Consider the following 12,523-nt stretch of genomic DNA (forward strand, 5'->3'; position numbering starts at 1 on the left):
AAGAAAAAGATGTTCGAGTTTTTTTTTTTTTTTTTTTTTTTTTTAGTCAAAATTCAGAATGCTTTTTGTCTACTCTGTCACTCTTTTATTCTTTCTTTCTCGGTCTCCCCTCTTCCTTCCTCCCTCCATCTCTGTCTCTCTGTCTTTCCCTTTATTTCCTCATTTCCTCTCTCCTCTGTCTGTTTCTCCTCTCCTCTCATTTTTATCTCTGTCTCCATTCCAAGCCCAAGCTGATGAAATGAAATAAGACGAGGGAGACTGGGACCCTTGGGCAATGGCGACCCTTCATGGAGAATATGGATCAATGGGGACAATAGATAACTATCAAATTGGAAGTCAAGGAAGGAAAAGCGAAGGAAAGCTTGGGTCGCGGATCAGATGCGGAACTGGGGGGCTTTGCTGAGTAATTTACAGCACTGTTAGACTGGAAGACCAAGGAGATAGAACGCCCCCCCTTCTCCCCCTCCGCAATTGAACGAAAGCTCCTTGAGGTCAGGGCCTGTTTCTTCTACTTGTCTTGGGGTCATCAGTGCCTCGAACCGGAATCAATCAGGCACCCAGGAGGCGCTTAAGGAATTGAGGGCTAACGAGGGAGAGGGACTCCCGGAAGAGAAAGGGAGCTACCTGGCTAACCGGCCCGGCTCTTTCCGCCGAAAGCTCTGAGACGTGATCGAGGATTACCTGAAGCGGGAGGCGATGACTGGGGAAAGGCAGGAGAGAAAGCGCCAGACGGACGAGAGATGGACCAGGAAAACGAGAGGGGGAGGGGAAGAGCCAGCGAGACCGAGAGGAGACAGGAGATGGACTGAAGAAGAGAGAAAGCGACGGGGAGGGAGGGGGGAGAGGCAGGGAGAATGAGGGTGGCCGGAGAGGGGGCGGGGGGCAGGCAGCAGCTCTTCGGCTTGATTAATGGACCCCAAGGGCTCGGACTCGGCGAAAGGAGTCCTGGAGGAAGTGACAGGGACGAGGTCGGCGGGCAGACAGGTTTTATGGGCGAGGGCAGGGGAGTGATCGAGGTGCTGACAGGCAGAGCCGGCCGAGGGGCAGGCTCTCGCAGAGGGGAGGGTGGCCCGGCCGGCCCAACGAGCTTCGCGGGGGTAGGAGCGGGCTTCCCCGGGCGGGCTCCTTGGAGGTGAGCTCGCCCCGCAGGGGCCCGGCCCCCGCTCCGGAACAACGGCTGGGCTGACCGCACGCCGGAGCCTCGGTCTGGGAGGCGGGGGGTCGGGCCTCGCCACCTCTCCCGCGGAGCGCCGGCCCGGGCGCAGAGGGGCGCGGGGGGGGGGGGGCAGCGGAGTCCCGATGTGGGGGAGACCACCGAGTTTCGGGACCAGATTGAAACAAGATGTGGCGGCCGGCGCGGCGCTCACCTGGCCCCTCGGCCCCCGGGAATGTCTCCGAGTCGTAAAAGCCGAGAGCGCGCCGCGCCGGGGACTTTAAATCACGTCTGCCGGGGGCGGAGAGGAGCGGCGGGCGGGAGCCCGGGGCACCCCCTCCACCAAGCGGAGTCCCTGGGAGCCGCGCACGTCGGGGGCCGGGCGCTCCCCTCCCAGCCCGCGGCCCCTGACGGCCGGAGGGAGAGAGGGGACGGTTCCGTGGCCGTTTCAATTAAATGTTTAATTGCAAATCCTGGTCCGGTTTCTGGGAGGTTAATCACAGCTGTCTCAATAATTTATGGCTTTTTGGCAAAACCCCGACCAGATAAGAAATATATTCTATTGTGAAACGTCTTGCAGGAAATCTTATAAATATTTGATGGTGCCTTTCCCTCCGAAAGCCTTCCGCGGCCTCTCCTCGAAGGCGCGGGGCAGCCTCGGAGCGCTCCGGCCCGGCGCTGCGCCCGCCCTGGATGGCAGTCAGCTTGGGGGGGCCTCTCGGGGCCCGGGCCCTGCTGGCACCTGCCTCCGCGTTGGGCTCTTCCCCGACGGCCACATCCCTCCTCGGCCCGCGCCGCCCTATCGAGAGGCAGGGGGACCCCGAGGTGCGGAGGCCGGAGCCGGGGCGGGGGCAGAGGCGCCCCCCTGGCCGTCCAGGCCCAGGGTTGTTAAAGGCTCGGCCTCGGCCTCCTCTCCGGGGTTAGCTTTCCCCAGGAATAGGGCCACCCCTCCCCCAGTCGCGGCCGGAGGCAGGAGAGCGTTTGCACGTAGCCCGGGCCCCTCTTCCCTCATCTCCGGGGTTTTCCTTTTTAATAGAGTAAGGTAGGGGAGAGCTGGGAGCAGCTCCGTGAGGAGGCAGAGGGAGAAGGGGCCCGAAAACAAACTTAGATCAGAACGGAGGATCATTGTTTTAGAAGGGGCCGACCCGGCGCGCGCGCGGCTTCCCAGACTGGCTGGAGCCCGGGACGCTCCGGCTCTGTCCGGGGGCCTAACGCCGGTAACAAAATGCATCCCGGGGGCTGGGCGAACCCCTCCCGGCGCAGCGAGAGCCCGCACCCCGCTCCCCTTCCCAGGGGTCAGTGACAAACCTGTCACTCAACTTTTAAATCAAGCAACGGACCCACAAGGATTTATTAATTAAAAAAGAGCCAGCTTGGTGGGTCCCAGCACTGTCACCTGGCCCCTTTCTCTGCTCTGTTCCCTCCATCCCATTTTCTTTTCCCAAAAGGAAGTCTGGCTTTAGGACAAGAATCTTAAACGTCAAATGCTGCTGCAGAACTTACCTGTTAATTACTGGGGGGAGGAGGGGAGGGAGAAGGGAAGAGGGGGAGGATTCCCATTTACTGTGTTAAATAAAGCTCCATTTGCAGCCAGTGAGAAGGGGATCTGAAATAAATTGGAGGAGAGCAAGCTCCCGGCTTCCGTTCCTCTCAAGGCCTCTGCTGGAGCCAGGGAGAGGCTGCAGGTAAAGGCAGTGAAAACACTGCTGTTAACTCGAAACTTACTTTTTAGAGCTAGACCTGTCATTTCCTCTCTCTTTGCAAACAAGTCAAATTTAAAATAGAAACAAATACAAGTTTTCTGAGGAGCCCAAGGGGTGTTTCCTTTGTTGTGAAAGTGCTTGGTGAAAAATGTCTTCTGCATCTTTCTTTTCTTTTTTTTAAATAGCCATGATTGTAACTGTAATTCATTTTTGTGTATCATGCATCAATTCCCACTAGTTTTAATTAATGTTAGAGTGTATTGCCTTAAAAAATGAGCTGATCCTGAGGCTCACAGTGAAGAAAAATTAACCTTAAACTCTGGACAAGAACAATGCCATTAAAAACCCCTCTCCTCTCCAACCTCCCAGTCAGCCAGAAAAAAGACTTCAGAAAGTTTGATAAGCAAAGGAAGCTAACTAATCCTTGAACCCTGCTGTTCTCCAGAACGTGGATAAACATGCAATCTGGCCCAATGTTCGAAGGCTCTAAAAGCAGGCAAGCAACTTAGTGTTAAACAATGGCACTTACTGTAGTCAACTTTTAAAAAACATTTTTACAATTACCTGAGATTTGATTCTAAATATACATGCTAAGAAATGTTATTGATTGATGGAATAAGTTGTAATAATACTGGAAAATAGGTCTTGATCAATGACTATTTTTGTTTGAGATGATAAATTCAGTCCATTGATACTTAAGGGAGGTTCTGGCTAAGAAGAAGTGGGCTGACTGGCACAGTCACAACCCCAGTTGGTTTCAGTAACTACAAATATCTTACCCCAGTAGAAATGAACAAATACCCTTACTCGCAATTTCAAAAAAAGAACATTCAGAAAAGCAGTTTAAACTTCAATTTTGAATGACTTGGAAGGAATTTCAGAATGTTTTAAAATCTTTGTTTCAAATTAATGTTGCACTAACAAGAAGTGAGACCACCGTTTATTCAGAAACGCTGATGCTGAAATACAAAGTCAACAATGCAAAACGGAATAAGTTATTTTATTACAAGATATATAGAACAGAACGGATCTCATTTTTAAGCCTAATTTCACCAATATTATAATGCAAGAAGTTTACCACCACAGGGCTCCCAAGCCCTACCATGTTATACATAAATGAAACAAACTCAACTTGCAAAATTAGAAACCAGAACATGAAAGTATCTACAATAATTATAAATAGTGCAAAGTATATGTCATATCTACAGTGCAGGTATTGAGTATCAAAATTTTTTTTTTGTGTGTGTGTGTGTGTGTGTGTGTGAACAGAATGTTTGTTTTTAACAATGAATGTATCAGAATGGATTCAAATCAAAACCAACCAAAACAAACTTATTTTTTCTCTTTTTTCAAGAAAAACTGTCGGGCTTCTTCCCAGGCTTGCTCTGGAAATCTGTTACATAACTCAAGGTAATCTTGGGAAGTGAAAAATTTTTCTGTCAGAAAGAGAAAGCATAACATTAGATTAAAATTTGGGGTGTGCTAAAAATAAACTTATTTTAATATTCAAGAGGCTGGGAATAAAGATAATTGGCTTTAAGAGAAATAATGATGTCTGCTAAATTCATTTAAAAAAAAACCCAAAATGGTTAAAATGTTTCCTCTGTAGTCAGATAATATTAATTATGAAAGCATTTTTTAAAAATGATTGCTTCTTTAAAAAAAAAGGAATGAGGATAAAAACACTGTTATTGTGCCCCTTCCCAAATTACCAGAAAAAGACTATTTGTCTATATTTTACTACAAAGTTTTGCATTTCTTTTCTTTTAGGCAAAAACTTAAACCAAATTTAATTTTCAGGAGCGGTGAAACTTCATTTTAAGGTCAAAATTTAATTTTAAGTGTAACCTGTAATTTTCCCCTACTTCCACATTCAGCTTTATATCTAAAGACTGAGGAGACAAATGAGAAATCCTCATTTACAAAAGAGGACCTAGAGTCCACCAGCTTTTGAAAACATGCGTATTCAGCCGCTTCAAGGAGCCGTCTCCCACCCGTGTTGCATGAACAGGCTGCACTGCTCATGGATATAAAGTGAACTTTCATAGACTTCTCAGTTAAGAGGAGTTCTAAGAGTCACTCTCTGAGCCCAGTGGCCTTCGAGTCAGAACTCTTTTGGGGGACTACCGAGCATTGGGCCAGTTGCAATTTGGTTCACATTTAAAACCTCTTTCAAAAAACAATAGTGCTGTCTCTGGATCTGGTGTCTTGCTCTAGAAGTACCAGAATATCATTAACCGGCCCCCAAAGCACAGCAAGGAAGCCGTGGGGGATCTTCTCCCAGATAAGGCCAGAGGGGATATCATTTGTTTCATGAGAAAATAGGAAAAAGGAGTGCGGCCAGTTTTTTCACCTTAACACAAAATTTGCTGTATGACTGAAAATAAAAACCACCAATGATATCTCCAGGTGTTATTTCCACATGGAGAATATTGGGGTCTAGGACCTCTTAGGCAGGGACAGCTTGTCCTGGAATGACGGCTTGATGCTGAGAAAGGCCACTTTGGGCAAAATGGGAACACGCTGCCCTGGCCTGGGCGGTGGGCACTGAACAAGAGGGTGTCCCCTCCTCTCCTTATTTGTTTACTTCTTCACTCACCTGGTTCCACAAAACCTGGCTTTTTAAAAAGGACAAATGTAACCACTTCAGTTGTTGTTGCTTTTTCTTGTTGAAACTTTTCAACACCTGCTTATTCCAAATGACTTTTTGTTTTCTTTGCAAAAGAATTCAACACACACCAAATATAGGCTTCAAGGTTAGGGGCGCCAGAAGGGCGCACGGCTAGGAGATGGAACTTTCAGTGTTTTAAAGAACTTAAAAAAAAAAAAAAAAAAGAAAGAAAAGAAAATTTGGAAAATTCTACATCAAGTTTTCCTAAATAGGATGTCCTACAACTATCACAAAACAGGGTGATACAAAGGAACTAGTGAAGCAATGCCTTGGTTTCACAATCTAGGAAGATGATTAAAAAAATACAATTTCAAATTACCCTAACATTGGACTGTGATCAGAGGAAAATGTCCCAGCAGGAGAGCAACAGAAAGAGGCTTGTAAATCTTTCAGCCTCTGAACTCTGCTAATTTGATGGCTTTTTCTACATGTAAAACAAATATTTTCAATCAAAAAGTTCAAGGGTTTAAATTTACCATTGGGGGACTTTCCCCCACTTCCTTGGCTAAGACAGATTTTATCTTATCACCAGGCAATGAAGGAAAACTAAAATCCCTTCCTTGCATCTTTCATTGGGAAAATGTAAACTAATGTTTATTATCCTGAATATCTGTTTTTATCTAATGTTTTCTTAAATAACACTTGTTGACAGCAGAAAGACGAGCTAATTAATTAGCAGTATAGAAGCTCTTCAGAAAGACTTGTAGAAATCAGATTTTTCTGATTCCCTTATATCATGCAGCGACTGGTTTCTCTTTGTCACAGCCATGAAAAGGCCCTTGTGTGAAGGTGACAAAGGTACTACCAAGGTTTTCTTGGAATCTTTTAGACTTCTCGGAAAGGTAACATAGGGATTCCTTCTTAAGGGTAAAATCCACAATTACCTTTTCCCTTGAAATATATATATATATATATATAGTTGGCCCTTGAAAACTGAGTCCTTGATACTAAAATAATGGGAAATTATAAATGATGGAGGATGGGTAATAAATATACAGATGGGCTATCATAAATGATGTCTTAGTTTTCAAGAGACATACATACCCCTTGTTTGAGGATACAAGTCTTCGGTCTGACCTGGAATTGGTTCAAAATCCTGGGTAGACAAAAGAAAACTCTACGGTGAGTATAAAACCAGTAAGTTTTGATGAAATAAACTCTGAAAATTCTTATGAAGCAACTGATCTGCCACCCTTTTTGCCTGCTGAGCCTGGAATTGAATACAGAACCTGAGGAAATTTATAAATGGATCCTGGGCTTGGATTACTATAATGGAAAACTAAATGATGACACTTAAAATCTACTACTACATATAACTGCTTTCATCTTAATACTCTCCATAAAACACTATTCATGTTACACAATTATCACAAATTACTGTACTATCAGCAAGCACCATGATATTCCCAAAACTTTATTTTGGATAAATCTACCCTTTTGCGCCTTATTTTGTTAGGTTTAGCAGCTTGTAGTTTGTAGCCTAATACTCAGTTATGCTGGCTTAGTAATGAGCAGTTTTTCTTGAGGGAAAAACCCCCAATTATCCTGCAAAATTTTGCAGTAATTCAGTGACCAAAAAACATTAAATTTATATCTTAACAACATGGTATTTTAAATGGTGAACATGAACATTAATACATGATGAAGGGAACAGGACAGAAGCCTTAATAGTTTATTCTACAGATAATGTGATGCTATAGATTAAAGTGGTTGTCCAACCAAGCCAAGAAAGTAGCTTATCTAATTCCCTCCTCTTCCTCATCCCTTCCTTTCCTCATCACAGACTTCAGGAGCTGGAAGGGGGCTTAGAGGGAGTTCAATCCCTTCATTTAGCAAAGTCAATGTTTAAGGCATCAGGAAATTCTCAGTTACCACATTAGTGTCATAAAGAAGTTTTTGCCATTTTGGGAAAATTGATTTCTTTATAAGATGTGCATTTTGGGAGGAAGATAGGATCTCTTCCACCTCAGTACGTGTAAGATCAAATGAAAGTGCATATTAAAGGATCTTCTATGTGTGGATTTGCTTTTATTTATCATCATGGAATTCTGTTAAGAAACTGATATAATTTCTCAGGACGCTAAAACTTTAAATAATCAGAAGATGTGGTTTGGCCTAGCTGCATATTGCTAGGGTTTTAAGTTCCTGATATAGCTCTTTATCTTTCATTAAAATTTTCAAACTTTGCTTTATGAATGACACAAATTGTTCAAATTTATGCAAAAGATTTTCTTATTAATATTTTATTAGAAAAGCACTTCTGAAAAGCCAATGGTTCTGAAGTTTTTGAGTTTTCAAACTATTTTGGAAAATGAAGTCCAGAATTATAAACAGAATAGCTGGGCTGAAAGATTTTTTAAAGCGATTGACCTTTAACTTTGTTTATTCCCTCACCACTGAATGTAGACTGTAAAAAAAAAAAAGTCTTTCACAAAGAAAGTGTCATAAATCATTTTAAAAAGTCCCTCCTTTAAAAATACATTTAGTAATAATTTACTTACTATCAAACAAATATCAGAACTCATTTGTATTAGCCAGAATAAGCTACAGAACAAAACAAAACAAAAAAAAGGAAAAACCTCCCTTTTTTTGAGGAAGGGTTTTAAAAAAATAATACTACAAACAAGAAGAGGTCTGGAAAGCAGTTCCCACATTTGTTCCTGAGCAAATAGTAGCACTTAATCTTACAGTGGAAAATATGAACCAAGCTGAAAGATGAAATTTTTTAAAAAAGTTTTTTCTTTTACCCTGATGGAAAAGCAATCACTGGATTGGGCAACAAACACTGGGTAACAGCAATTTTGGCTTTGTGTGTCCGGTTAGCTAAGTGACTTTGGATGATGAGAATGTTACTTATGCCATAATAGGAGCTCTGACTTACAGACACATTCACCTTTTGAAGGTGACATCACATGTCCAAGTTTGGGAGTTTTTTAAGCCCAACACAGAGAGTGAATTTTGAGTCATACCAAAAAGCATCTTGGAATTGAACTTAAAGTTTTTTGGCTTTTTTTGACAGCTTGAAGTCACAGGTCTAGTTCTTTACTGACTGTGTCTAGATTGTATTCTCCACAACTTGATAAAACATAAATCATTCCTAATGTAGCAAGGAAAATGAAAAGAATCAAGCGATCTTTAAAAACAGTAATTATCAACTGCCCTGAGCCAAGCAGACTGGCCATTTTGTTCACCCTAGAGCTACTTACTGCTGGCAGCTCTGCTAAGGTGCAATCTGTTTAACCTGGCCCCATAGAAAATTCTCTTCAAGCATAAGAACAATGGTTTTTTGGGTTTCTTTTTTAGAGGGATGCCAGGAGTACATCCCTAAAGGTTTACTTCTATGTTCTTAGTGAATCAGGTAAACAGAAAGCCAGAAAGCCTAAACCCACAGGGAATAATGGCCTAAATGGAAGTTCCTGGTGGAATGTCTGTACCTGAATGAACGTAGCAAGCAAGACACAACTCATCTCCTGCTCCAGAATGATCTTGTTCTGAGGGTTATTGTAACAAGCGGCGATTAGTGACGGAAAGAGCACTTTGATGAGTCGAGGATCACTAAAATACTGGAAAGGCAACTGGCAAAGCTTCTGCAGCACCGTGGGGTGGCGGCCGGACTGCACGATGACCTGGGGACAAAGAGAAGAAGCTGAGATCGGCTGGTCCGGCTTCCCAGATCACGGCCCGACTAGCAAGGCTGCTTCCCAGAGCGCTGCGCAGTCCATGCCAGGCGGCAGGACCAGACCAATGGAAACGCCCCATTCCTTTCCCTCCCAGGGAGGAAAGGCCGATTTCCCAGGGCTCAGGCAAGCTCGTGCTCGCTCCCTCGCTTCCTCGCATGCACGAGCTCCCCGGCCGTGCCAACAGGCTAGAGGGGCAGCCAGGGAGAGAGCCAGGCTTCCTGCAGAATGATCCAGGATAAACATTTACCCAGACGGGGCCACTGGGCCTGCCTCCCGCCTCCTGGCCCACTTGCTCTTCTCTAACAATCTCTTGGACGCATGGAACACAAAATCTACTAGACATTTCATTCAGAAGCTGAGAAGAAAAGCTGATTGTAAGTTCCTTTGCCACAGTTTCTGCAAGTAGAGAGCCGGAAAGATCCTCCCCTCAGTCTTCCTTATCTTCATTTTTATCACTGCCATCCAGTCTAAAAGGAGAATTGTTTAGATAAATGGGACTGTTGTCTTGAAGTAGTCTAAGTTTACAGCTGTGTACATCTTAAGACATGGAGCAATTAATGGGCTAGCTGGAGAACCCTCTTAATTTACTCACCAGTCCTACAAAGTCTCCATGATAAACTCAGACATGTCAAAATCAGATCTGTTTCAAGTAACCTTGATTAGACAATTAGAATATGAAAGGGTTGGGTGACCCACAGTTGGCTTCTCGGTGGAGAAGGAAGCTTCTCCAAGGTTAGGGACACTGTAAAACCTAAGGTCACGACTGTAAATTGTACTTGGAAAAACACAATTTTAGAGGTACACACCCAGACAGGACTGCATTCAAATGAAAACCAGAAGGAGAGAATGAAGCAGTGGAGGCTGGAGGAACATAAATTACCCGGATTTACAAGTTTTGAAAGTACTTTTAACAATACACTAAGAACACACTCTCCGTTGATAATGCAGTTTGGTTTAAGAACAAGATCAACAAAGTAATAGTTCACATTTTTTAGTTCAATAGCTAAAATGACATCAAAAACCCTTCAGAGGATGTTGATAGGGACTTGCTAATACCCGCAAATCCAAGTGGAATTTTAAAGACTCTTACTCTGTGACAGTCTAGCTCATAGTCAGGTAGCGCCATTCAGATGTTTAGTGATAAATGTGATTTTGTTATTGATTTGGAGAAACCATTTACTTAAGCCTATAGTTTAATTGTTAGTTATATAAAATGTAACCCATCCAAGCAGACACTATTTGGGATGTGAAATGGAAGAATGATTTAAAAGTCTTTCTTTTCCCACTCTGGGAAATAATTAAGATCAACTTTTCCCTTAGTAAATTCATTAAGCATTTACTGAGTACCTACTATGTGCAAGGCTTTGGAATGGATAACAATACCTAACATTAAGGTATATGAGCTTATAGATGTAGATATACAGAACAGATAGCTAGGTAATTTCAGCTGATCCTAAGAACTCTTAAATTTTTTTTCAAAAGTATTTTATTTTCCAAATACATCTAAAGATAGTTTTCAAAATTCCTTTTTTGTAAGTCTTTGTGTTCCAAATTTTTCTTCTTCTCTTCTTTATCTCCCTCCTCCTCAAGACAGCAAGTAATGTGATATAGGTTAAATATGTGCAATTCTTGTAAATACATTTCCATATTTGTCACAACAACTTTTAAAAAGATTAAAATATATTTTCTGGAGATTCATTAATTGTAAAGTTCTAATTCAGGATGATCTACCTGGCACATTTTGACTGGTGTGTCTACCCCTGCAGAGATCAGAATGCCAGGAGGCAATTTTGAACTTTACTGAACTTGTATTGTTTTTTAAATTTCATTTTTTTAAATTTATTTTTTTCTCAATTAGATATAAAAACAATTTTTAATATTCATTTAAAAATTGTTAAGTTGGGGCAGCTAGATGGTGCTGTGGATAGAGCACCAGCCCTGAAGTCAGGAGGACCCGAGTTCAAATCTGACCTCAGACACTTAATATTTTCTGGCTGTGTGACCCTGGGCAGTCACTTAACCTCAATTGCCTCAACCAAAAAAGAAAAAAAAATTGTTAAGTCTCCAAGGCAATCCCAATAAACTTTGGATAAACTTTTGCCATCTGCATCCAGAAAGAGAACTATGGAGACTGAATGTAAATCAACACATGATAATGTTCACTTATTTTTTTGTTTTTTGTTTCCCTTTTCCTATGGTTTTTTACCCCTTTTATTCTGAGTTTTCTCACTCAACATGATTTATAAAGAAATGTGTATTTAAAATGTTAATAAATATGTGTAACCAGAAAAAATAAGACAACAAAAATTAAATAAAAAATGAAAAAAAATTTATCTAACAGATTCTCTTAATGAAATCCATCTCCAGCAACTTAATATCAATTGTACATGTGCAATCATACAAAATGTTTCCATATTAGCCATGTTACAAAAGAAAACACAGACCAAAAAACCTCGAATCCAACCTAAATCATACAAAAATAAAGTACACTTCAATCTACACTCAGACCCCTTCAGTTCTTTCTGACAGTCAAGCACTTCTCATTAGGAGCCTAACACAATTGTCTTAGAATTGTTTTGGATCGGGGTCCTGTTGAGAAGATCTAAGTCATTCATAGATGATCATGTATTGCTATTACAATGTGCAATGTTCTCTTCACTTTGTATCAGTTCATGTAAGTCTTCCTAGGTTTTTCTGAAACCATTCTTCTCATAGTTTCTTAAAGCCCAATAGTATTTCATCACAATCATATACTTGTTTTCAACTTGTATTCTTATGAATGCTGACATACAATTTATTGGTAAACATGGACTTTTTACTCAGAAGAAATTAACATTTGTTAAATGAATCAACTATTTGATTATGTTCACATCTCAAGACTCAGTGTAAAGCTATCACTGTGGAGTACTGGGAGTTCATTCAGTTTAAGTCTTTTCAACAACACATAAGGGAGTTAATTTAATCTTTTAGCCAATTTGATTCCTAAGAGGGTGAGCAGGTCTAACCATATGACCACACTACAACTCGCAATACGTTCTCGGTCTCTTAAGCGGTGGTCAAACTCCCCCCTCCCCAGCTGGTGTTTTGTCAGCCTGGATGGAGAAGCCCCCCTGGATCCCTTCAAAGGGACTGGAGAGCAGCCAGGCTCTATGTGGAAGCTGTCTGCTGCGCCTGCTCTGGGTGACACACAGCAGGGCCCCATGGGCTCCTTTTGTAATAAGCTGAGCTCAGAGGCCTGCCTGGATGGATTTGGGCTATTTGAAATTGCAGACAATAATTCACATTTCTACAGAGCTTTAAAGTTGAGAACATTTTC

At 42.2% G+C, this 12,523-nt stretch overlaps 1 protein-coding gene across 3 annotated transcripts in view; it reads right to left on the reverse strand.

Annotated features, from left to right (window-relative positions):
- Positions 1 to 3,779: 3,779 nt before the first annotated feature.
- Positions 3,780 to 12,523, reverse strand: part of SCAPER (S-phase cyclin A associated protein in the ER) — a 352,222-nt gene continuing 343,478 nt past the window's right edge. For all 3 annotated transcript variants that reach the window (XM_031956800.1, XM_031956799.1, XM_031956801.1), the window contains 3 exons: positions 8,962 to 9,153; positions 6,572 to 6,623; positions 3,780 to 4,292 (listed from right to left, as the gene is read on the reverse strand). In XM_031956800.1, coding sequence (XP_031812660.1) covers positions 4,189 to 4,292; positions 6,572 to 6,623; positions 8,962 to 9,153 — 348 coding nt within the window. In that variant the 3' untranslated portion in view covers positions 3,780 to 4,188. The remainder of the gene's footprint in view (positions 4,293 to 6,571; positions 6,624 to 8,961; positions 9,154 to 12,523) is intronic.

The sequence above is a fragment of the Sarcophilus harrisii genome, chromosome 2 (genome assembly GCF_902635505.1).
Source record: "Sarcophilus harrisii chromosome 2, mSarHar1.11, whole genome shotgun sequence".
NCBI lineage: Eukaryota > Metazoa > Chordata > Mammalia > Dasyuromorphia > Dasyuridae > Sarcophilus > Sarcophilus harrisii.